This window comes from Scyliorhinus canicula, chromosome 5 (assembly GCF_902713615.1).
Source record: "Scyliorhinus canicula chromosome 5, sScyCan1.1, whole genome shotgun sequence".
Taxonomy (NCBI): Eukaryota; Metazoa; Chordata; class Chondrichthyes; order Carcharhiniformes; family Scyliorhinidae; genus Scyliorhinus; species Scyliorhinus canicula.
The window spans coordinates 73,164,267-73,191,701 of NC_052150.1; the positions used below are offsets into that span (position 1 = coordinate 73,164,267).

A 27,435-nucleotide genomic window follows, 5' to 3' on the forward strand; every position below is an offset into this window, starting at 1 on the left:
TGTGGTGTCTCGGCCGGGGGTGGGGGCAGGCATGCATGGGGCTGCCATTCCGTAGAGCAGGGACTCACTTTAGATATCTGGGGGTGCAGGTTGCCCGGGAGTGGGGCAGGCTTCATAGGTACAATATCACTAGTTTGGTGGGGAGAGTGAAAGCCGATCTGACAAGGTGGGATGGTCTCCCTCTGTCACTGGCGGGCCAGGTGTAGGCGGTTAAAATGAATGTGTTGCCGCGATTTCTGTTTATTTTTCAATGCCTACCGATTTTCCTGCCAAAGGCTTTTTTCAGGGAGATTGAGGGGAGGATTACCTCGTTCATATGGGGAGGGAAGGTGGCCAGAGTGAGAAAGGTGCTGCTACAGAGGGGAAGGCAGGCAGGGGGTTTGGGTCTCCCGAACTTGATATAGGACTGCTGGGCGGCGAATGTGGAGAAGGTGCAGTGCTGGGTCAGAGGGGTTGATTCCCAGTGGGTCAGAATGGAGGAGAGTTTGTGCAGGGGGTCGGGATTGAGAGCACTAGCAACAGCGCCGCTCCCGATAGCTCTGGGGAGTACGGTAATAATAGCTTCATTGAAAATCTGGAGGTAGCTTCGCCAACAGTTCAGGTTGGGGGCAGGGTCAAGGGAAATGCCGATTCGGGGGAACCACAGATCTGAGCCAGGGAGGTGGGATGGATGTTTTCCGAAATGGGAAGAGAAGCTGATTAAGACGCTAAAAGATTTGTTTCTTCTGGGTCAGTTTGCAGGATTGAGGGAGCTGGAAGCGAAGTATGGGCTGGAGCAGGGAGAAATGTTTAGATACATGTAGGTTCAAGATTTTGCCAGGAAGGAGATACAGAGCTTCCCGGAGGAACCGGCCTCCACATTGCTGGAGGAGGTGGTGACGACAAGGGGACTGGTGAAGGGGGGTAGTGTCAGCGGTGTATGGAGCTATTTTGGAAGAGGATAAGGCACCACTGGAAGGGATCAAAGCAAAGTGGGAGGAAGAGTTGGGAGAGGTTATAGAGGAGGGGTTCTGGTGTGAGGTGCTCCGGAGAGTAAATGTCTCCACCTCATGTGCGAGGTTGGGGCTGACACAGCTGAAGGTGGTATACAGAGCACGCCTCACGAGGATGAGGATAAGCCGATTCTTTGAAGGAGTAGAAGATGTGTGTGAGCATTGCGGAGCAGCCTCTCCACCTTGTGCCCTGGCGTGGCGAGGGGACCTGTTGGAATACTTGACCCGTGAGAAGGTTAAGTTTGAACTGAGGGAAAGGACGGAGAAGTTCTACAAGTCATGGGCATTATTCATTATGCACTTTCAAGAACTGGATAACATCAAACATTAGTTGGGGGGGGGGGGGGGCTGTGTGTATTGAGGATGACTATGGGTAATCCCTGATTACTTTTTGTCATTTGTTTATGTAAACATGCGGGCTGATGTTTGGGGGTTGGTGGGAGGATGGGATCGTTGTTATTGTTATGGGGATTGACATATCTGTTGCTGATTATAGATTATTGTTGGTGGGTGTAAAACCGTGAGAAAATGTGAAAAAGGAGAATAAAAATATATATTTTTTTTAACTTTCTGAGTTCACCCTAACCCCAAGTTTGCTGCAAGTTAATAATAAATTGAATCACAAAAACTGAGGGATTGGGAAAACATGCCATCACAGTTTGGGGGAAAACAAACTCAAAACGCCTCCTGTTTACAAACATGTGGAAAGAGGAAATAGGTAGTTTGCCTGTCTCTCTGCTGTCCACAACATTAATGAGGTGGTGGTGGTACAGTAGTACTGGATGAGTTTTAACTGTGGACAACTGAAAGAGATTCGATGCTACAAATGTGTGATTTTGTCAGACTACAAAATCTGTGTGGAAAAACAGCATGAGGCTTGGTCAGTGAACGTCTGTACATGGCATCGAGATGGAAATACAATGCACTCAGTATGTTCGTTGGCAGAGAAATGGTGGCTTAACATTTGGCAGGGGAATAACTAAATTTTCATATTGCACAGAACTCAATGACAGCAATAATAACCACAGATAATGTGTTGCAGGGGTCGGGGGTGGGTTAGATGAACCACAGAACTGAACAAACAAGTATCAAATTACATTTGACCTGATAAATGCAAGATGTTCACAAATACATTGATAGAATTATTTGCCCTCCCTCTTGCCTCCACAAGTGAACTTCCAAGCAACATTGGCGACAAGATTGGGAAACAATTAAACAATTCCATTGGCTGCTAAAAATCAAGCTCAGCATTTACATTCAAAAACAATGTCCCTCAGGCAGCACAATGGTGCAGTGGTTAGCACTGCTGTCTCATGGCACAGTGGTTAGCACTGCTGCCTCATGGCACAGTGGTTCACACTGCTGCCTCATGGCGTCGAGGTCCCAGGTTCGCTCCTGACCCTGGATCACTGTCCGTGTGGAGTTTGCACTTTCTCCCAGTGTTTGCGTGGGTTCCGCCCCACAACCCAAAGATGTGCAGGGTAGGTGGATTGGCCACGCTAAATGTTGAAAAATGCACATGACTCTAACAAATAAATTAGTCACTTTAAAACACAATTTTGAAAATTACTTACAGGCATATTCAGCAAGTTAAAAAAGCAAATAGAGTTGTCCAATATATAAGTAATTTCATGAAAAATATAGATGCTAAAGTTTCAGAAGAGATCCAACTGAAACATGTTTGGAGATATTCCAGTTGGAGAATTCTCCAGGATACAGAATCATTACTTGCCTTCGGATTGACAATTTCTTGAAGAAGTTGAGAGAACGTTTTTGCAACCAAGTAGTCATTTCTACTCCAACACATTGAAAAGCAGTTGTGTTTAGCAACAGTGCTTATTCAACATTTCCCGATCTTGTTTGAATCAATTTGCCAATATCCACAACCCAACCAGGACTAACGTCTGCAATCTTAAACTGATCATTAGCATCATCATTAGGATGTCAGTTACAGTTTATGTTCAACAGGATTTTCGAATCTCTCTCGGAACAGTGTGTGGATTGATATTCAGGCTTCTTTTCAGTTAGTCAAACAACTGGAACAAAGCATCTCCAACAGTTAAACAGCAAAAAACACAGGAAAGCACAAAAACTAGAGTAAAGCAGAAGAACTTTCACTTTTGATTCCTTAATCAGTTTTAAATTTGTAGCCTTGAATCAATTTCCTTGATGGGGTTGATGGTTTTAACAAATCTAATGCACTGTGCTCTCAATTGGTTTTGTGAAACTAGACTGATGTGAAAACAGCAGCAGTATAACAGACAAAATCAACCATGAAAAATGGGGAGAACTTTGTATCCTCTGCCTGGTTCCTCATTAATTAGTGCAAGATAAATTACAAAGTATCCATCTGTGTTTGAACATAGAACATAGAATCGTACAGCACAGAACAGGCCCTTCGGCCCTCGATGTTGTGCCGAGCTTTGTCCGAAACCAAGATCAAGCTATCCCACTCCCCGTCATTCTGGTGTGCTCCATGTGCCTATCCAATAACCACTTGAAAGTTCCCAAAGTGTCCGACTCCACTATCACAGCAGGCAGTCCATTCCACACCCTAACCACTCTCTCAGTAAAGAACCTATCTTGGACATCCCTTGGACATCCCTCCTATATCTCCCACCCCAAACTTGTAACAGCTACATCCACCCGAGGAAATAGTCTCTGAATTTCCACTCTATCTATCACCCTCATCATCTTATAAAGCTGTATTAAGTCACCCCTCATCCTCCTTCGCTCCAATGAGAAAAGCCCTCACTCCCTCAACCTTTCCTCATAAAACATACCCTCCAATCAGGCAGCATCTTGGTAAATCTCCTTTGCACCCTTTCCAATGCTTCCACATCCTTCTTATAGTGAGGTGACCAGAACGGCACACAATACTCCAAATGTGGCCTCACCAGGGTCATGCACAGTTGCAGCATAACCGCACAGCTCTTAAACTCAAGCCCCCTGTTAATAAACGCTAACACACCATAAGCCTTCTTCACGGCTCTATCCACTTGAGTGGCAACCTTCAGAGATCTGTGGAGATGAACTCCAAGATCTCTCTGTTCCTCCACATTCCACAGAACCCTGCGTTGACCCTGTAATCCGCATTCAAATTTGTCCGACCAAAATTAATAACCTCGCACTTATCAGGGTTAAACTCCATCTGCCATTTTCAGCCCAGCTCTGCATCCTATCAATGTCTCTTTGCAGTCTACAACAGCCCTCTACCTCATCCACTACTCCACCAATCTTGGTATCATTAACAAATTTACTGACCCACCCTACAGCCTCCTCCTCCAAGTCATTTATAAAAATCACAAATAGCAGAGGGTCCAGCACTGATCCGTGGTACACCGCTGGTAACTGTCTCCAGTTTGCAAATTTTCCATCCACCACCACCCTCTGTCTTCTATGTGATCGTCAGTTACTTATCCAATTGGCCTAATTTCCCTCTATCCCACACCTTCTTACTTTCTTCATGAGCCGACCATGGGGAACCTTATCAAACGCCTTACTGAAATCCATGTATACGACATCAACTGCTCCGCCTTCATCTAACACACTTAGTTACCTCCTCAAAGAATTCAATCAAATTTGTGAGGCAAGACTTCCCCTTCACGAATTTGTGTTGACTATCCCAGATTATGCTGCATCTTTCCAAATGGTCATTAATCCTATCCCTCGGGACCCTTTGTATTAACTTACCGACCACCGAAGTAACACTAACCAGCCTATAATTACTAGGGCCATTCCTATTCCCTTTCTTAAACAGAAGAACAACATTCGCCACTCTCCAGTCCTCTGGCACTATCCCAGTGGACAGTAAGGATCCAAAGATCAAAGCCATAGGCTCTGCAATCTCATCCCTTGCCTCCCAAAGAATCCTAGGATATCCTATCTGGCCCAGGGACTTGTCTACCCCAAGGTTTTTCAAAATTGCAAATACATCTTCCCTCAGAACATCTACGTCCTCCAGCCGACCCACCTGTATCTCACACATCCTCAAAAACATAGCCCCTCTCCTCGGTGAACGCTGAAAAAAGTATTCATTCAACACCTCTCCTATCTCTTCTGATTCCATGCACAAGTTCCCACTACTGTCCTTGACTGGCCCTAACCTCACCCTGGGCATTCTTTTATTTCTCACATAAGAGTAAAAAGCCTTGAGGTTTCCTTGATCCAACCCGCCAAGGACTTCTCATGCCCCCTCCTGACTCTAAGCGCTTTTTTTTAAACCTCATTCCTTGCTACCTTGTAACCCTCAAGCGACCCAACTGAACCTTGTTTTCTCACCCTTACATACGCTTCCTTTTTCCTCCTGACAAAACATTCAACCTCTTTTGTGAACCATGGTTCCCTCACATGGTCATTTTCTCCCTGCCTGACAGGAACATACCTATCAAGGACACACAGTATTTGTTCCTTGAACAAGCTCCACTTTTAATTTGTGCCTTTCCCTGACAGTTTCTGTTCCCATCTTATGCTCCCTAATTCTTGCCCAATCGCATCATAATTACCCCTCCTCCAATTATAAAGCTTGCCCTACCGTATGGCCCTATCCCTCTCCATTGCAATAGTGAAAGACACCGAATTGTGGTCACTATCTCCAGAGTGCTCTCCCACAAACAAATCTAACACTTGGCCCAGTTCATTACCCAGTACCAAATCCAATGTGGCCCCACCTCTTGTCAGCCTATCTACATATTGTGTCAGGAAACCCTCCTGCATACACTGTACAAAAACTGCCACATCCGAACTGTTCGACCTACAGAGGTTCCAATCAATATTTGGAAAGTTAAAGTCACCCATGACAACTACCCTGAGACCTCCACACCTATCCATAATCTGCTTTGCAATTTCTTCCTCCACATCTCTATTACTATTTGGAGGTCTGTAGAAAACTCCTAACAATGTGACCGCTCCTTTCCTATTTCTAATTTCAGCCCATATTACCTCAGTCGGCAGATCCCCCTCGAATTGCCTTTCTGCAGCCGTTAAACTATCCTTGATTAACAATGCTACCCCTCTACCTCTTTTACCACCTTCCCTACTCTTGCTGACACATCTATACCCCGGAACTTCCAACAACCATTCCTGTCCCTGTTCTAACCACATCTCCGTAATGGCCACAACATTGTAGTCCCAAGTACCAATCCACGCTCTCAAGTACACCTACCTTATTCCGGATGCTCCTTGTATTGAAGTAGACACACTTCAACCCACCTTTCGGTCTGCCGGTACACGCCTGCGACCTTGATACCCTCCTCAGTACCTCACTACTCTCAACACTGGCTTCTGGACTACAGCTCATTTTCCCATCCCCCTGACAAATTAGTTTAAACCCCCCGCCCCCGAAGAGCGTTGCAAATTTTCCTCCCAGGATATTGGTGCCCCCCTGGTTCAGGTGCAAATCGTCCTGTTTGTACAGGTCCCACCTTCCCCAGAATGTGCTCCAGTTATCCACGGAACTGAAACCCTACCTCCTACACCAGGGGTGGGCAAACTTTTCCGTGCAAGGGCCACATTCAGAAATTCACAATTTTAAAGGGCCGCATAGTATATTAAGTAAAATAATTAATATTTTAAATAGCCAAAATAAAAGGTCTTTAAAGAAAAAAAAGCACATTTATTTGAAAAACAAAGTAACTCAGTAAGTAACAGAACAATGTCAATGAGAATGATGCATCTGACTGCAGTCATTTACCAGTTTGTTGAAATCAGGTGTCAAGTTGCTTGTGCTGATCCTTAACACTGACAGAAGCACAGCCTAGCCGAGTCAACGATAAAAGCACGCGTAGTGGGGTGGATGAGTGGGGCTGCCTTATTGGTCGGTTTAGTTGGGTGTGCGACCAATAGGAGTCCAGGTTACAAACAATAATAAGGCTTATGATTCCGGGCACCTCATTGGCGGGCCGCATAAAAACCTTTGTCGGGCCACATGCGGCCCGCGGGCCGTAGTTTGCCCACCCCTGTCCTACACCATCTCTGCAGCCACATGTTTATCTGCACTCTCTTCCTGTTCCTCAACGCGCTAGCACATGGCAGCGGCAACAAACCAGAGATGACAACATGGTTTGTCCTGGCTCTCAGCTTCCAACCTAGCTCCCTATATTCCCGTTTTAAATCCCCATCCCTACTCTTACCTATGTCGTTGGTACCGATGTGTACCACAACTTGTGACTGTTCCCCATCCCCCTAAAGGATTCTCCAAACACGGTCCGAGACGTCACGGACCCTGGCACCCGGGAGGCAACATACCATCCGTGAGTCTCTTTCGTTGCCACAGAACCGTCTATCTGTCCCTCTAACTATCGAGTCCCCAGTAACTATTGCTCTCCTGCTCTCCCCCCTTCCCTTCGGAGCCACAAGGACGGACTCAGTGCTGGAGATCCGGTCACCGTGGCTTAACCCTGGTAAGTCGTCCCCCACACCAGTATCCAAAGCGATATACTTGTTACTAAGGGGAACGACCACAGGGGATCCCTGTACTGACTGCTTCCTCCCGGCCCCTCTCACCATCACCCATTTATCTTCATTCTTCGGAGTAACTACATCCCTGAAGCTACTATCTATGACCACCTCTGCCTCCCGAATGATCCGACGTTCATCTAGTTCGAGCTCCAGTTCCCTAACACGGTTTCTGAGGAGCTGGAGATGGGTGCACTTCCCACAGGCAAAATCAGCAGGGACATTGACGGCGTCCCTCACCTCAAACATTCTGCAGGAGGAACATTGCACTGCCTTCTCTGCCATCTCCCTAGATAACGTGTGGTAAAAACAAGAAAAAGAAAGAAAGAGCTTACCTGATATTCATTCACCCCCTTAGGTTAGAGGAGCTTCTGATCCAGTTTGCAAAGAAAATACAAATAAAGAAATTTCCTGTCACAAGCAATACTCACTTTCTAAATACTCAGTTTCTAGATGTCGCTAATACAATTAGAATTTCTTTTAAGGGATCACTGACCTGAACTGTTTGTTCCTAACTATTGCAAATTTAGTATGTTTAAAGCTAGTGGGCTGCTGTGGCCAATTTTGTCAAAACAAAACATGGAGGAGCTGCAGTTTAAATAAGAAAACTCAAAGGTGATTTTTAACAGAATGCTATTCAATGCAAAAGTAAACAAACTGAATATTTTATATTTTATTTACAGCTCTAGGAAGGCAATGTTGATAAGTAATTGGAAGTGATCAACATAACAGCAATAGACAAAAACAGCAACTATTCTGGTTAAAAAATTTTTAAATATTGATATATTTTCAAAGTACAGAGCATTTATTTTTACATTATACTCAGTATACCTTGTTGAGCGCATATGCAAAGCTACCAGAGAAAAAAGCTTCATCACATTTCCACATTTAGAAAAACTTAATTCAGCAAAATACTTCACGGGAATATGTACAAAGCTGCCCAGAATTTTGGACAGTGTGAAAACCATTGTGTTAAATTTCCTCAGAAGTTTGTGAGGCTGCCCAAGTAAATGCTTAATTCTTCTTTACCTGCAGTTATTGTGTAGCCAGGGAAACAGATTATTGATTTAATGCAAGTTATTTTAGACCCAGCCTGCGCTGGATCAGATAAATCATATACAACAAAATAAGTGCTGGATTATTTATTTGATCCAGCTCCATTCTCATCAATATAAACTGGAGATGCTCAGTTAGAAGATATTTGTGACTGAAGTATATAGGTTGAGACTTCAGGAGTTATAACTTCAGGAGTTGAAGCTGGTAATTATTAATATCTTGGCAACAGTTGTTACTATATTTGATTACCTCTGTGTTGTCTCAGCTTTTCTTGATGGAAATATTTATTATATGTGTTAATCTTTGCTTTCATAGCATCATCTGCCGGCTGTTGATGCAAATTATGCACTGTTTCAGTTGTACTGTTATTTATTTTTAACTCTTTGATGGGATGTGGGTATTGGCGACAAGGCCAGCAATTGTTGCCCATCCCAATTGCCTCTGAACTCAGTGGCTTGCTGGGCTATTTCAGCGAGCAACAAAGAATCAACCGCATTGCTTCTGGTCTGTGTTACATGTAGGCCTCAACAAATAAGGACAGCATATTTACTGCCCAAACTGCATGGTGAATCAGATGGGTTTTTGATGACAATCAATGATAGTTTTGTGGACACAATTACGAAGATTAGCTTTCAATTCCAGATTTTTGGGGGCATGGTGGGATTTGAACCCATGCCCTCAACTCATTCGCCTTGGCCTCTGGTTTACCAGTCCAATAAAGATGACCACCATGCCACCATCTCCCTTAGAAGAAGCCAAAACATTGGACTGAACTTTTTTGACACACATTCCCATTCATCCTTGCTCTGAAATGAGCTTCTTAGGTCAAGCATGCACAAAGCTGCTTCTTTACATAAGAAATAAATAATTAAATTGAATTCCTTGTAGAAAGTGTCACTAAAGAGCCCAACCTATGTTCAGTGCTTGTAATACGTACCACATTTTACAGCATGTAACTTTCTACATGTATTTTGCATGGCTGACTACAAACGCTTACTGAATCAATGTCCATTTTTGAAAGCTGTCCATCATTAATTAAATCACTTTGTAAAAGTTAGTTATCTCCAACAAACAACAATCAAAGTATTCATCAGTACAGAAGATACCCAGCTTCATCTTCATCCTCGCTAGTACAATATTCACCAGATTTCTCAGTGCCTGTTCAACAGAGGTTTCTTGGATCAGTGCTATGCTGTTGGAAAACTTAAGATGAAGCAAACCAATAACAGACATCACTAAAATCACCCCAGGTGCTTCAGACTAAGTTAAATGTAGGTCCAGGTGATTTAGTTTAACAGGTATTTGATCGAGTAAGTACACTTTTTGAACGCATGGTGATTTATTGTTTGATTAACTGCTGTGTAATATTCCACCTTTACTATGGTGTACAGCAATTTGAAAGTGCTTGCAACAACTAGATTTTCACAAGTGTTCTAGCTGAACCTTATAGGTCAAACATAGAAATTTGTTCGCACTGGCATAAAAGCTTCCACATCTATACTGAAGACCCCTACCTTTTAGAAGCAAAATGCACAATTCCGTTTGGCATTTAATTTTCTTGTAACAGTCCTCAAGTTGCAGGCTACAACAGTTGGAGCAGTAACTTTTTTTATAGCCGTCATAGGAACATCATAGTAAGGCACTCGGCTCTAGATAGTCCGCCATTAAATGAGATCACGGATGATTTGAGAACCAGAGGACACTGATTAAAGATGATTGTCCAAGTAACTAATGGCAAAATGAGGAAAAATATTTTTATGGTGCAAATGGCTAGAAGTTGGAATGCACTTCCTGAAAGTGAGGTAGCAGATTCAGTATGGATTTTAAAAGGGAATTGGTAAGCAGCTGGAGCTAATTTGCAAGGCCAAGGGAGAGGACAGGGAAGTGGGACAAGCTGAGCTGCAGAGAACCAGCATGGATACAATAGACTGAGTGCCCTCCTTCTGTGCTGTAGCCATTCTATGATTCTATTAACTACTCTGCTTTTCCATTCTATTTCTCTGGAATTGGACCCCACTTCTTCGTTTGCATTTTAAGTCCTAGTTAACCTGTACTAATACTTATAATGATGAGTGAATGGGTATACCAAAATCCTGTTTTGCTTTCTTTCTTGCTCCCATTTGGACTCCCTCTGTTCCTGCAACCTCTGTAGAATTGTATCCTTATTTTATATCACCTTTCCTCATTCTTCATACCAAATGTTTAACTTCCTATATCTCTGAGCAGGAGCCTCCTTATTTATCCTATCACATCACACTTAGCCATTTTAAAATTAAATTTGCTATTTATACACTCATTCTGCAAGTTTATTTAATTCTTCTATTTAGTTGCAGTCTTCTGAAATATTAAATATATTCCCAAATTTGGCATTGCTTGGAAATTTTGAAATTGTACATCTGTTTTGCAAGTCCACATGTTTATATAAATGTGGAACAGCAGTTCCAGCACCCGTGGATCCCACTTTCAGCCAGTCTGAGTAAATATCTTGAATCCATACTCTTTGCTCAGTAGATTGCTATCCATTCTCGGACATACCCCAGATTCTACATACTCTGACCTTGGTCATGAGCCTATTATGCGGTACCTTATTAAAGGCCTTTTTGAAACTCCAGATATATTACATCTACCATCCTTATTGACTTTTACTGTTACAAAAAACAAGGACAACTTTACATTAAAGTAACAAAAATTAAAATATATTATTTGTATATGAGCATTGAATTTAATTCACATGCCTGCAAACGGTAATTTAGTTACGTCAGGGTCTTATGATAAATATGCTGAAGAAACTCAATGTTGCACTCATGGTGTATTGATTCATAAGTAACTGATAAGGAGACTGTTCGTGATGGAATATACGCTGAAAGTATTTCTGGCAGCTACTCTGTCATTTTGTCCAGAAAGATCTTGTCCTTCAAATATTTTCAGTTTTAATTTGCTGAGAAAATCTGTCAATTGACATTTGACTGAATCATTGGTAACTAAGTGGCAGTGCTTTATTTCAGGCTTCGTAGAGACCTTCATTCTGCAGTAATGATCTCGAGGTAATGATCTTTTCCTTTAAAATATTATTTTCATTCTTCATGCAGAACAAAAATAATTTTAAAGCTGCTTGAAATCTAGTAAACGTGTTTATATGGAATTGTTGCAACCTTTCGGATTTCATTGATACATAAATTGAAAGTGACTGGCCTTGAAGAAAGTAATAACTATTAAAGAAAATGAATTCCTTTAATCTAGCAAGATTAAATAGCCAAACATTTTTATATTACTACGTGGTGAGCTTACTTTTGGAGGCAAGGGCGCTAATGGAGAGTCTCTGACAAACTGAGCTGAGGGTATGAATCTTAGTTTCAGCAGTTAGCAGGTGATGAAATAGGGAAAGACCAGCTGAAAGATTGGTCTAGATTTCTTCTGAAGGCTGTGGGGAAAGCTTTCAGAATTGTTTTTCCTGGTACAGAATTTAACACAATGGGACTACATTAAAAGAGGGAATAGAAATTCATAGTCGGTGGTGGTTGGGGGCGGGGGGGGGGGGGGTGTACAAATCCTTGCTGAAATTTCTGTTATGAGCTCCGAATGTGGAATGCCAAAGACCATCACTTACTGCAACTGAAACTAACTATAACAAGACTAAAATTTGATGACTAAAGCTATCATTTTGAATATTAAAACAACTCTGGATGAGACATGTGTAATTGCTGCATTTTGTGGGAGTTTTGTGACAGCAGATTGTCATTACCATTACCCCTCTGAAACTTCCAATTTATTGCAAGTGAAATTTCTAAAAGTTGGGGTGTCTGCCACAGGCGATGAGCTGGTGCCCCCTGTTCTTCATCACTCTACCAGCAAACCCCACCCCACCTTCACCCCAGGGCCACGAGTCATTGAAAATAGTTGATGTGGTGAGAACTTCAATTCTTCTTCTCCCTCAGCATATGAGCAACCTCACACTTGTAACGGGATTTTTAAACAGAAACTGGGAGAAGAACTAGCCTCATGGCTCCCCAAAGGACAGACTTCCGGTGGCAGCGCATAGGTGGAAGTCATACGTTGGGTAGCTCCTGCTCAAACCTCTGGTTATTGGAGTTTAATACCCGGTTCCAGGGACAGTTTTTGAATAAGCAGGAAGACAAAAGGATGGTGGGGAATGTCGAAGACCCAGAAAAAAAGTCGCTGGGAAGAAAGGGGCGACTGAACGTTCTCCTTTGAGTGAACGGGTCAACCCGGCAGCAAGAAAGATGGTGGAGGCGGGATCGCTGGGTGGGACCGCATCCTTCACAATGAAAACTCTTGACCAAGGTGATGACCGGAGAACTTGAGAGACAGTTCGCTAAGCGTATGGAGGTGATGCATAAGGAAATGATGGCTGCGATGAAGGAGCTGGTGGAAGAGGCGGCAGTGTTGAAGACATCTGCAGAGGTACGGCAGCAAGGAGAGACGTTGAAGGGGGTGGATGAAGCTCTGATGCAGCACAGTGACCAGTTCACCTCGATGGGTGAGGAGCAGCTGAGGGTGGTGGAGGCCAACAAAGGACTCAGAGCCAAGGTGGAGGGCCGGGAGAACAGGTTGAACCAGCAGAATTTGAGAATTGTGGACTTGCTGGAGGGGGTGGAGGGCCCGAGGTCGACTGAGTACTTCGCGAAGAAGTTGGCCGAGTTGCTGGTGGAAGAACCCTCCCAGTATGAGGTGGACAGGACTCATTGGTCATTCAGGCCCAAGCCAAAGGCAAACGACCCGCTAAGGGCGGTCATAATTTGCTTCCACAAATTCCATGTTAAGGAGAAGGTCTTGAGCTGGATTAAGGAGAAGGTCCTAAGCTGGGTAAAGCAACGGTGTGAGCTGAAGTGGGAAGAAGCTGGTGTTTGTATATACCACAACTTAACTGTGAAGCTGGCGTGAAGGTGGTCAGCCTTCGGTCGGGTGAAGGCGGCACTCTTCAGCAACGGTATGAGGTCCAGCGTGTTTTACCCGGCGAAGAGCTTGCGGTCATTGGAGGTTCACCTGAGGAAGGAGCTGCGCTCCGAAAGCTAGTCATTCGAAACAAACCTGTTGGACTTTAACCTGGTGTTGTAAGACTTCTTACTGTGCCCATCCCAGTTCAACGTTGGCATCTCCACGTCACGTTCTGGAGAAGGGGGATGGCTCAGAGGGCGGGGTGAAGAACGGATGTAGGGTTGTTAGGGGATCTAAGTATTTGCAATAAGATTGGGGAGGTGATTGAGGAATATGTGGGGTTTCATTGCACAGGGGAAGTTTCGCCATTGGTAGTTTGGGAGGTTCTGAAGGCAGTAGTGAGGGGGAGGTGATAGAGTATAAGGCTAACGTGGACAAGGAAGAGAGGGAGAAGCTCCAAAAACTGATAGAGGAGATGGATAGGAGGTACCTGTGGGACCGGGTCCCAGTCCTCTTGGCCAAGAAGGAGCTTCAGGCAAAGTTCAACCAGTTGTCCACAGTTGTCACGACAGTCAACCGCTGTGGGTCCTGAAAGATGGCTGGTTGGTAAAAATGGGTCCTGGGCAAAACATTTTGAAAAACACTGTGCGAGACCATGGAGAGTGCTGTGAGGCTATCTTTGCGAAGCATCAATAGCTCTTACAGCAATATAAATGTCATCTACAATTGAAATTTGTAGGAGTGTCTGCAATTGGAGATCCAGAATGGTTGGTACTCAACACATCATAACTTTTTGGGGTTATAAAAACGTCAAGTCATATGGGGCTACTGTGGGGGGAGTGATGATCAGGGACCAGGAACATTAACTTCCCTGATCAATCTGCATGGAGGAGTGATCTCTAGTGGACAAATGCTGTTCTCTGCTGTGCACCAGATATCTGGGGCTGGATTCTCCGGTTGCCGAAGCCAAAATCGCATTCGGCAATCAGCTGGAGAATCAAAGTTCCCGATCAAATTGGGGGCGGCGCCACTTTTGCGATGTTCCGCCACCTCCAAAACATGCCTCGCCACGTATAGATGGCCTCAGGGCATTGCCTTAGGACCGCCTCCCCAATGCTCCACCCTCGACCAGTCGGGTTCCCGATGGCGTGGGACACGTGATCTCATCCGTCGGGAACTCGGCGTGGCGGCTGTGGACGCAGTCCAGCACCGTCACAGTTGGGGGAGAGCCGATCCGCAGGCGGGGGGGGGGGGGGGGGGGGACTTCATCAGGGGCTGGGGGCACTGTGGGGGGGTGGTCAAGGGCGCGTGAGCCGGCCAAAGGGGGCACTATTTTACGTGCCGGGTCCGCGAGCAGCCGGCGCTATGTAGCACGATGCGGCCACAGCAGGCCGACGCCGTGTGCATGCGCGGCCACGGACCCAGCAATTCTCCAGGCCTTATTGGCAGCTAGAGCTGGGTGCTCTACGCTGCCTTCCTGCTGGCCCCCAGCAAAATACTACCGTTCCCACGCCGGCATGAAGACATAGCCCCAGAATCGTAGAATCCAGCCCCTGGTTCCACCTAAAGAGAGCTCTCTGCATGGTCTGCCCCCAGTAAGAGCAAACCCCTGCAACAAACTCCTCAAGGCAAATTTAATCTTTGAGTCGGAGAAACCCCACCATGTCGCGAACCCACCATGAGGCTCCGAGTCCCTCCAACCTAGTAAGATCAGTCTCCGGGCCTCCAGGGTTCCGGGCCTCCTGGCACTCCCAGTTTCTTTGCTTCATTGATGGCCTTTACCAACAGCGCTTCCAACAACCCCCCCCCCCCCCCCCCCCCCCCCCCCCCCACCCCAAGCCCTCCACCAACTCCTCATCCACCTTCAGGACCTCCAACCCTTCCAGAAACCTCCTCATTCCCTCTTCCACGGCCGGGGGTTCCGACTTATACAATTTACTGCAAAACTCCCTAAACACCCCATTCATCCCTGCCGGTTCCAAGACCCTCCCATGTCCTTCACTTTCCCAATTTCTCTCACTGCCTCCCGTTTCCTCAACTAGTGCGCTAATACCCTGCTCGCTTTCTCCCCGTACTCGTATATAGCCCCCTCACCCTTTGCAGCTGTCCTACCTTACCCGTGGTTACCAACCCAAATTCCATTTGCTGTCGTGATATGCAAGCATGCAGCTAATGAACACATAGAATAGGGCACGACCAATGAGCAGTTAGGACACTCAGGGGTGGATCTCACTCTAAAAGGGATGAGGCACTCACACCCGCCTCTTTCCACAGACCAACATCTACAGAGTGAGACAGGGTGAATCCTCAGCATCACACCCCAGCGCGTGGCTTAGAGCAAGGCTGGTTCAGTTAGACTGAGTTACTACATTTAGATTAGCAGAGAGTCAAACTCATTGAGAACTGTGCTAATAATTCAATAAAACACATTGAACTCACTTCAAAGTCTGGAGCATCTTTTACTCAAAACTGCATCAAGTGGCAGTTTGTGTTATTCCAAATTACATAAAGCAACATGATACCAGGAGTCTGTTCAATCTAGTTAGTTCAACTCAGCAAGATCCGTGACCTCCGGCAATCTCAGTGCCAACTGGCGGACATTCAAGCAGAAATTTCAGCTTTACGTCGAAGCATCAGACCTCATGGTGCGTCTGATGCACGGAGGATAGCTCTTTTCCTCACCACAGCGGGTGATCACGCCTTGGAAATATTCAACTCCTCCCACTTCGCCAAAGACCAGGACAAGACAAAGTTTCAGACCATCCTGGACAAGTTTGACAGCCACTGTGAGGTGGACACCAACAAAATGTTCGAGCATTACATATTCAAGTAGCGATTGCAAGGTAAAGACGAATCCTTCACCTCATATTTAACTCACCTTAGACTGCTAGCGCAATCCTGCAACTTCTGTCTCCATGATCAGAGACGACATCGTTTTTGGAGTTCACTCTGATCCTCAGAGAGCAGTTACTGAAGATCAAGCATATGACCCTGCCGGTCGCGACTGAAACATGCACACTAAAAATCGCTATTTCCAGGACAAAACAGCAGAAAATGATAGACGAGCCTCCCACAAGGCGGAGAGTGTGCAGGCCATCTCCCGGATCCAGCGCCTCAACATTGACGAAAGCGGCCATTTTGTGCGCTCTTCCCGGGGCCTGATGCATGCGCGATGCAAACAGGATAACGAAGCGGCCGAAACCTGCACTGCGCAGCTGCAGACGTCCGAGAACTGCACTGGGCAAGTGCAACGACGCACGAAGCGTCAGGGTGCCGATATCATGACGTGTTCGAACTGTGGCACCGCCCATTTAAAGAAACATTGCCCTGCAAGAGGTAGACGCTGTTTAAAGTGCAGGAAGCCAGGCCACTATGCAGCCCTGTGCAGATCTGCACCACCAGTCAGGAGCCAACGCTCCCAACTCCGAAGACGGCGCATCCGGAGTGTGCAATGCCTACAGATTCTGATCCCGGCAATGCAATGGATCCAGATGATGAATGCCTGGACAATGCCTACCATGTGGGCATTATTACAACGTGTGAATATGCCACACCAGACACATCGCAAGTCCAATCCATCCTAGCTGTGGATTCCGAGGATGAATAGCGAGCAGTGATGAAGATCAACCACTACCCCATCCAGTTCAAGCTGAACACAGGTGCCTCTGGCAACCTCTTCTCATAGGCAGACTTCTGACGCATTAAGAAGCCCCCCACAGTCCTTCCAGCTGCCTGCAAGCTCCTGGGTTAAAACGGGAATGCCATCAGGGTACTGGGATCTTGCCATCTGCACATATCCAACCGACACGCACCAGCACGGTTACCCTTTGAAATTGTTAAGCCGGACAGGGCAGCCCTACTTGGTGCGCACGCCTGCAAGCAGCTGAACCTCATACAAAGGGTTTACACTACAACATCCTCCCATGTGGATCTTCAGGCTGGCATTGACTACATCCTCGCCCAGTATCCAGTTGTGTTCAGTGGGATGGGCACGCTGCCGTATCGATACAAGATTCTGCTGAGACCTGATGCCAAGCCAGTGGTCCATGCAGCACAACGACTCCCTGCTCCACTGAGAGAGTGCCTGAAGGCATAGCTCAAGGATCTTTGGGCAGCACGGTAGCACAAGTGGATAGCACTGTGGCTTCACAGCGTCAGGATTCCAGGTTCGATTCCCCGCTGTGTCACTCTCTGTGGAGTCTGCACGTTCTCCCCGTGTCTGCGTGGGTTTCCTCCGGTTTCCTCCCACAGTCCAAAGACGTGCAGGTTAGGTAGATTGGCCATGCTAAATTGCCCTTAGGTGTCCAAAAAGGTTAGATGGGGTTATTGGGTTACGGGGATGGGGTGGAAGTGAGGGCTTAAGTGGGTCGGTGCAGACTCGACGGGCCGAATGGCCTCCTTCTACACTGTATGTTCTATATTCTAAAAAGGCAAGGTCACCAAACTGACTGACTGGGTCAGCTCGATGGTGTGCGTAAAGAAGCCTTCGGGCGACCTGCGCATCTGCATGATCCCAAGGATCTCAATAAGGATATCATGCGGGAACACTACCCCATCCCGAAGCGGGAGGAACTCACGAGTGAGATGGCACACGCGTGCTTCTTCACCAAATTGGATGCATCACAGGGATTTTGGCAAATCTAGCTGGAGGAGTCCAGCAGAAGGCCCTGCACCTTCAATACACCTTTTGGCAGATACTGCTACAATCGCATGCCATTTAGCATCATCTCGGCATCGGAGATATTCCATCGCATCATGGAGCAGATGATGGAAGGCATTGAAGTGGTTTGTGTGTACATGGACGACAGCATCATATGGTCCACGACCCCTGAAGAACATGTGTCCTGTCTCCAGAAGGTATTCCACCATATGCATGCCAACGCCCGAACGTTAAACAGGTCCAAATGTTGTTTTGGCACATAGACGCTCAAATTCCTAGGCGACCAGATCTCATAGCATGGTGTGCGCCCGGACACAGACAAAATCAAGGCATTCGAGGCGATGAAGGTCCCCGAGGGCAAAAAGGCGGTGCTGCGCTTCTTGGGTATGGTCAATTTTCTGGGCAAGTTCATTCTAAACATGGCCACATACACCACGGCCCTACGCAACCTGGTGAAAAAGTCAACTGCCTTTGAGTGGAAGGCGGCACACCAGACAGAGTGGCTGGAGCTGAAAGCCAAGCTCACCACTGCATCAGTCCTGGCATTCTTCGACCCGGACCGGGAGACAAAGATATCCACAGATGTGTGTCAGGATGGCATCGGTGCAGTGTTGCTTCAATGAGATGACACATCATCCTGGGCACCTACACATCAAGGGCGATGTCACCCACTGAAACCAGATATGCACAGATTGAGAAGGAGTGCTTGGGTCTTCTCACCGGCATCCTCAAATTTCATGATTATGTCTACAGCCTGCCGACATTCACTGTCGAGACGGATCATAGGCCTCTGGTCCACATCATCCACAAGGACCCGAACGACATGATGCCTCGGTTGCAGAGAATCCTACTTAAACTTAGGAGGTATGACTTCAACTTGGTATACACACCTGGCAAGGAGCTCATCATCGCTGATGCATTGTCCCGCTCCGTCACCTCGCCCAGTGAGCCACTGGAGATCATCCAGCACATCGAATCGCAGGTGCAGCTGTGTGCTAGCACTCTCCCGGCGACAGATGAGAAGGTAGTTCTCATCCGTGATGAGACAGCCAAAGACCCCCTCTTGCAACAAGTCAGCCACAACCTCACCAATGGCTGGCAGAAAGGGCAGTGCCCACAATTTTACAATGTGAAGAATGACCTGATGGTGATTGATGGTATCCTCCTCAAGCTGGACACGATTGTCATTCCGCTCAGTCTTCAGAGCTTGGTGCTGCACCAGATTCATGAAGGATACCTGGGTGTCGAGAAGTGCAGACGCAGAGCCCGCAAGCTGTCTACTGACCCGGCATCAGCCAGGACATCACGAACATGGTCCTGAACTGTGCTACCTGTCAGCAGTTCCAGTCAGCACAGAGCAAGGAGACGCTCCAATAGCATGACATAGTGACCTCTCCATGGTCTAAGGTTGGCATCGACGTCTTTCATGCGAATGGTCGCGACTACGTATTGATCATCGACTATTTCTCAAAATTACCCTGAGGTGCTGAAGCTCCCAGACCTCACCTCTCGGACCGTCATCAAAGCCTGTAAGGAGACATTCTCAAGGCATGGCATCCCAATCAATGTCATGCACAATGGCCAGTGCTTTAGCAGTCGAGAATGGTCCATGTTTGCCAGGTCATACAATTTTCAGCATGTCACCTCTAGTCCACATTATCCGTAGTCCAATGGAAAAGTCGAGAAAGGGGTGCACTTGTGAAACAGCTCATCTGCAAAGCCGCGGACTCTGTTTCCGACATACACTTTGCACTGCTCGCATACAGGGCAACTCCATTGTCCACTGGCATGTCGCCAGCTCAACTCCTGATGAACAGGGACCTACAGACGACACTTCCAGCTGTACACCTGCCCAACCTCGATCACCTCCCGCTGCTGCAGAAGATGCAGCAGCTCAGAGACCGTCAAAAGCAGGGCTATGATGCCCATGCCACCGATCTGGCCGTGCTATCCCCAGCAGACACCGTCAGGATCAAGATACCGGATTGTGGGTGGCCTGCCCCGCCTGTCGTTGTTCAACAGGCCGCGCCCCGCTCTTATGTTGTACGTATGGCTGATGGCTCCATCGTGCGAAGGAATCGACTGGCACTGCACAAAGTTGCCTGCCCGCAACCACTTTCTCTTTCATTTGCATATGTTGAATTGCCACCTCCTGGTACCTCGCACCATGAGGTCACCAGTCAAGCTTCCATCCCGCCTGTCAAGGCGCCGTCGCCCCCTCCGCCAGTCAACCAGGATCAGACGCAAGCCTTAGAGACTGGACCTGTGAACGTTTGTTTTGTTTGCTCTGTTCTGTTGTCCTCCGTCAGTCACATTAGACAGACTCATTCACATGTAAACGGTTGGCAATGAGAGTGGGAAGATCAGCAGGTGGTCTTGACATGGGTTATGTATATTGTGACACAACAGAAGGAAGTGGTGTTGGGCAAGACAGAAGTGAAAATCCACAGGAGGCAGTGAGATCAAACAACATATGCAATCTGGAGGGGGAGGGAGGGGGAGGCGAAAACAGCAAGGATGGATTTGTGAACATCCAAAGAGAGGATAGGCGTGAAGCAGGTGAGATAAATGCTGGAAATGGTGAGGGAGTGATGTATGTTGGTTAGCATAAATGCTTCACAGCTCCAGAGTCCCAGGTTCGGTTCCCGGCTGGGTCACTGTCTGTGTGGAGTCTGCACATCCTCCCCGTGTGTGCGTGGGTTTCCTCCGGGTGCTCCGGTTTCCTCCCACAGTCCAAAGATGCGCGGGTTAGGTGGATTGGCCATGCTAAATTGCCCGTAGTGTGCTACAAAGTAAGGTTATGGGGCGGGGGTTTGTTGGGTTCCGGGTATAGGGTGGATACGTGGGTTTGAGTAGGGTTATCATGGCTCGGCACAACATCGAGGGCCGAAGGGCCTGTTCTGTGCTGTACTGTTCTATGTTCTATGTATGTTCGGGGGAGGGGAGGCGCGAAGGTGAACTTAATCTCCTTGCATCCCAAAAAATAAGTCAAAATTTAAATTAAATTCTTGGGTATGTACTTTAATGAGCTGCTCTCAGCTAAAGCAGCCGTGATGCTGCATTCGGTCCCAGTAGCACTAGGGTAGGAAACCGAAAACTCATCCAGGATCTCTCCTCCTGTTCAGTAGTACCCAATGCCCCCTGTGGGATAGCACCAGAGTGCAATCATCAGATGAGGAAAGGATTGAACCAAACAGTGAAAATGCACAATTCTTTTCAAAAGGAATATCTGGAACATGCCGGAAGTTTGATTTCTGACCATTATTTGACGCATTTCCAACAATACAGTACATTGATATCTTGTGCTGTGAATTCAATTCCATGAGTATTATGAGAGAAAATAACGGACAAGTTCTGAAGATTTCAATCCAAAATGTTAATCGAACTTTTGTGTTCAGATGCTAATTATAGAATTGAATAGCAAAGAAAGGCCACTTGGCCCATCAAGTCTGCACCAGCCAAAAAAAAGCCACTGATCCCAATCCCACTTTCCAGCATTTGGCTGCACTTGAGATGCATATCCAGACACAAATAGACATGTTTCTTCCCCCCAGTATTTTCTGTTTGTTTCAGCATTCACAGTCCCTTTTCATTTCTACAATTCGGTTCATGAAGCTACATTTTCAGAAATTTCAAACACCACATACTGTATAAACGCTTCTTTCCTTGTGGTCACTGCTTCATTTTTTCCCCTACATTCCTTCAGGAGAAACACATAAATAATTCACTGACTCCTCTACAATTCCCACTTACAGCACAGCCATAAGAAACAACATACTTTCACACTGTTATTATTGGTTGTTATTTTGCCAGAATTCTATTTTGTTTGTCAGTTTAAAATAGATTAAATATTTACAATAATAAGAGTATATGTGCTCATCATTCGGGACAAGGAAGGAACTCTGTTGTTGGTCAACGTAAACTTATCACTTCAAATAACTGGAGAAATTAAGTCCCTTTTGTGGGCAGCACAGGAGCACAGTGGTTAGCACTGTTGCTTCACAGCTCAAGGTTCCAGGTTCGATTCCCGGCTTGGAACCCTGTCTGCGTGGAAACTGCACGTTCTCCCAGTGTCTGCCTGGGTTTCCTCCCACAAGTCCCGAAAGACGTGCTGTTAGGTAATTTGGACATTCTGAATTCTCCCTCTGTGTACCCGAATAGGCGCCAGAATGTGGTAATTAGGGGATTTTCACAGTAACTTTTTAAGCAGGGTAGCATGGTGGTTAGCATAAATGCTTCACAGCTCCAGGGTCCCAGGTTCGATTCCCGGCTGGGTCACTGTCTGTGTGGAGTCTGCACGTCCTCCCCCTGTGTGCGTGGGTTTCCTCCGGGTGCTCCGGTTTCCTCCCACAGTCCAAAGATGTGCGGGTTAGGTGGATTGGCCATGCTAAATTTGCCGTAGTGTCCTAATAAAAGCAAGGTTAAGGGGGGGGGTTGTTGGGTTACGGGTATAGGGTGGATACGTGGGTTTGAGTAGGGTGATCATGGCTCGGCACAACATTGAGGGCCGAAGGGCCTGTTCTGTGCTGTACTGTTCTATGTTCTATGATAAGCCTACTTGTGACAATAAAAATTATTTTAAAAATATTTCTTAAAATAATCAAAAAGAATATGGAAACATTGTTACTCTCCAGTGGATATTATGTTCTTCTCTGTGGGAATGTTTTTAAATAGTCTGCGAAGTGCTCAAGTGCCACCTAGCAACATGAAATTAGTATTGCGACTACCAAATTCACAGATATAAAATTCTTTGTATTTTAGTTTTATTTCTTCACTGATGCCCATACAACACAAAGCCAAACAAATATTACAAAGTTATGCAAATTGTTCAATGCAGTTTGAATATTCGAGGTTCGTAATGCAGTGGAATTAATTCAATGTCGGATGTTTTGACATTTATTGCTCTATTTGGAGAACAATCCAGAACTAATAAACTCAAAATACTGTGCTGGAAATTTGAAATAACAACAGAAATGCTGGAAAAACTCAGCTGTTTAAGCAGTACCTGTGGACCGCGAAACAAAGTTGACCTTTAAAGTGACCTTCCACCACAAGTGGAAAATGTTAGAATTGCAACAGGTTTTAAGCAAGTATTAAAGCAGGGGAAAGGGGGGCAAAGAGCAAAATGGAAGTTCTTTGATGTGGTAGAAGGCAGGAGAGATGGTGCAAAGTTAAAAGGTGATAATAGGAAGTGAAGAAACAAAAGGTGGGTCGAGAGGAGGTGTAAATGGGACAGCAGAATCATCGACATCTGCCTGACAAAATGGGAACAGTGATCACGATCTGCAATTGTTGAACTCATTGTTAAGTTCAGAAGGCTGTAAAGTGCCTAATCAAAAGATGAGCTGCTGGTTCCTCGAGCTTCTGTTTGCATCACTGGAACCGACTCTTAATGCTCTCTGAAATAGCCTTGCAACTCATTCATTGGCAAGAAATGTCATAAGGAATGAAAACGAGGGCAGCACGGTGGCGCAGGGATTAGCCCTGCAACCTCACAGCGCCGAGGTCCCAGGTTCGATCCCGGCTCTGGGTCACTCTCCGTGTGGAGTTTGCACATTCTCCCCGTGTTTGCGTGGGTTTCGCCACCACAACCCAAAGATATGCAGGGTAGGTGGATTGGCCATGCTAAATTGCCCTTTAATTGGAAAAACATTAAATGGGTACTCTAAAAAAAAAAATTTTAAACGAATGGAAACGATAGACCACCTGGCATTGTTGTTTCCCATAACTAGGTCAATGGCAAAGCCCAATCAAGCCTCCAAATTCCTCCTTACTGGCATCTGTGCCAAAATTGGTATAGCTGTCCCACACACTAGTTAAGCAACAGCTTGACAATCATACTCTCAGAATCAGTTAATGTCCCAAACACTACCACCGCCATCCCTGGGTATGTCCTGTCCCACTAGCAGGACAGATCCAGCACTGGTGGCAGCACAGTGGCAGACAGTCAGGAGGGAGGTGCCCTGGGTTTGCAGGAAGTATGCCAGGAGCTGTGCCAGACATACCTAAAAGTGAGGTGTCAATCTGGTGAAGCTGCAACACAGGGCCACTTGCATGTCAAACAGCATAAGCAGCGATAGACAGAGCCAAGTGATTCCACAACCAACGATTCACATCCAATCGTGAATGATGGTAGACAATTAAACAACTCACTGGAGGAGGTGGCTGCACAAACACCCCCATCCTCAATGATGGGGGAGCCCAACACATCAGTGCAAAAGATAATACTGAAGCGTACGCAACAATCTTCAGGCAGAAGTGCCAAGCGGATGGCCTCCTCTAGAGGTCCCCAGTATCACAGATGCCAATCTCCAGGCAATTCGATTCACTCCATGTGGTATCAAGGAATAGTAGAAGGCACGGGATTCCGCAAAGGCTATGGGCCCTGATAATATTCCGGCGATAGTCATAGACATTCAATGGCATCACCATCACCAAATTCCCCACTATCAACATCCTGACAGTTACCATTGACCAGAAACTGAACTGAACTAGCCATATAGGTACTGCGGCTACAAGAGCAGGTCAGAGGCTCGGAATACTGTGGCGAGTAACTCATCTCCTGAGTCCCCAAAGCCTGTCCATAATCTACAAGGCACACGTCAGGAGGGTGATGAAATAACTTTCCACTTGCCTGGATGAGTGAAGCTCCAACAACATTCAAGAAGTTCAACATGATCCAGGACAAAACAGCCCGCTTGATTGCTATCCCTTCCACAAACATTCACTTCCTCCCCCACTGATGCACAGTACCAGCAGTGTGTACCATCTACAAGCTACAGGAACTCACCAAGACATCCTGGCCAGCATTATCCAAGCTCACAACCACTACCATCTAGAAGGACATGGGCAGCAGACACATGGAAACATTGCCACCTGGAGGTTCCCCTCAAAGCCACTGACTTGGAAATATATCACCCCCCCTCTCCCCCACCCCACCAACAGCTCTGTAGTTGTACCTACATAACATGGACTGCAGCAGCTCAAAAAGGCAGCTCACCATCACCTTCTAAGGGGCAATTAGGGATGAGCAGTATGTATTGGCCAACACTGTTAAAGGAATTAAGAGTCATAAATTCCCCCCTCAGGGTAAAGGAGCCTCTGGCTAGCAGCAGTCTAGAAGCATGACCATTTATCAATTATAAAGGTCACCAGAGACTCCTCGAACATTTGGGATAATAAAGTCATCAGGTAAATTGTTTGAGGGTCTTGAATAAACATAATTTGTTGGGAAAAGGCGAAGATACAGCGGCACGGTAGCATAGTGGCTAGCACTGTTGCTTCACAGCGCCAGGGTCATAGGTTTGATTCCCGGCTTGGGTCACGTTCTCCCCGTATCTGCGTGGGTTTCCTCCTGGTGCTCCGGTTTCCTCTCCAAGTCCCAAAAGACATGCTTAGGTGAATTGGACATTCTGAATTCTCCTTCTGTGTACCCGAACAGGCGCCGGAGTGTGGTGACTAGGAGATTTTCACAGTAACTTCACTGCAGTGTTAATGTAAGCCTACTTGTGACAATAATAAAGATTATTAACATTATTACAGAATAGTGGCAGGAGTAAAGAGTGATAAAGACTGTCGCAAAAAGGTATATAACTTGTGCTTTCATGTCTGTAAGGCAAGATTTGCTTGGCTGACTCCTCAAGGGAAGGATGAGTCAGACTTTGTCTCCCGGTCACCTTCATATGGATCCTCATTAAAAGCCTATGAAAAGAGCCTCCCACGTTTGTTTACTTTTCCAAACCTAGCAAGATTCATGGTTCCCTGGATCTTTTTGTCCCGTCCTTTACAGGAACATGATGGTTCTGTACTCTCTATTTGCTTTTTGGATGACTCCCACTGCTCTGATGTTGATTTTCCAACAAGTGGCTGCACCCAGTCCATTTTGGCCAGATCATGTCTTATCCTATTAAAAACTGATCTTCCTCCAATTCAGACCTTTTATTAATTAACTTGAGAAATTTCTATCCTTCCTACTACGTGATTTCCATTTGTCTCTTTCACTACCTCTTTCCATTTGTGTGTTTGACATGTATTACAGAACATTCTTTCTCTTTTTCTGCATGGGTGGTCATTGTGTATTTGCATCCCTTCGTCCTATTCTGGTTCGTTTTAATTCTGATCATCTGTAATTTGATCATCACTTTGGGGGGAAAATCTACAGTTGAAATGTCAACTTGTATTCCTTCCAGGAGGGACTTCCAGTGCCTTGATTAAAACATTTTGTTAACGCTACCTCTGCAATGTTGGATAATGTTACAACTAACCAATGGATTATATCTAATTGAAGACTGCCTGACTCTTTGTCCACGTTCACTAGATTGCTTGGAGTAATGCACACTGAATACTAGAAAATTGGGCAAGTAGGAGCAGTCACCTCTCAAGGAACCCAATGGAATTTCCTCTGTCAGGGCAATCCACTGAGATGAAGTGCAAAGCTAGGAAACTCTTCCAATACTAATCGTCACTCCCTCTAAATCCATGTACTCTTTTTCCTGTATATGTATTTTCATATGTGCATTTTCATAATTTTATCATTCTCTTCTTTCCTTCCCTCATTTGTAAATCCCTTCAAGAAAGAATGAACCGGAGAGGTGGACAAGCGTACAAGGCAAAGAAAGAGGGAGCAGGAAGAGATATGCAGACAGGAATAGAGTGAATGTTTTTTAACAATTGTAAAAAGAGAATGGAAGATAAAGAGAAAAGAGACAGAAAAGAAACACCATTCTTTGACGTGTAATATTTAAATATATACATATTCACAAATCTAAACTGCCAAAAACAATTACTCGTGCGCAAACTTGCATCAAGGGAGACAAGGTACGCTGTGGGTGATTCCATCCACCAGTCAAGTAAAACTAAGGGGTGGTCGGACAACAGGATTTGGTGGCTCCGTCACTTAAAAAACAGAAAGTTTTTGACAAACCTTGATCTCTTTCCTGTTGTCTCTCGGCGAGATGGGTTGAGAGACACTGCCCCTGAGAACTGTGACCCCGGCCTTCAGGCCCACACCGGCGACGCTGGCCCCACGGAAGCTTCTGCGCTGCCCCCGGTTCTCCTCCATGCTCTTGACCTCCAGCCGCTGCTCTGAGTGAGGGCGGGGAGGGGGCATGTCCCGCCACCGCCCGCGCCGCTCTGCACTTTCTGTGACTTTATTCCTGCTGTGTGTGTGTGTGTGTGGGGGGGGGGGGGGGGGGGGGGGATATTTCTCTGGTCGGAGGCTGAATTCGTGCTTGGTTGTGGTTGGAGCTGGGGTTTCGCTTGCTTTCTCCTGGTGTGCTTTTCTCTGGCGCCTCACAGAACCTGTCCCGACAACAGGATTAGTATCCAAGCAACGCCGCCCTGCTGGGGGTTGCCGGCTGAAGGGAAGGGTCAAGG

At 46.2% G+C, this 27,435-nt stretch overlaps 1 protein-coding gene across 1 annotated transcript in view; it reads right to left on the reverse strand.

The window, feature by feature from the left end:
* dnah5 (dynein, axonemal, heavy chain 5) overlaps positions 1-27,197 on the reverse strand; it is a 458,053-nt gene extending 430,856 nt beyond the window's left edge. Inside the window, exon 1 of the mRNA XM_038797206.1 lies at positions 26,984-27,197. Coding sequence (XP_038653134.1) covers positions 26,984-27,169 — 186 coding nt within the window. The 5' untranslated portion in view covers positions 27,170-27,197. The remainder of the gene's footprint in view (positions 1-26,983) is intronic.
* Positions 27,198-27,435: the final 238 nt, after the last annotated feature.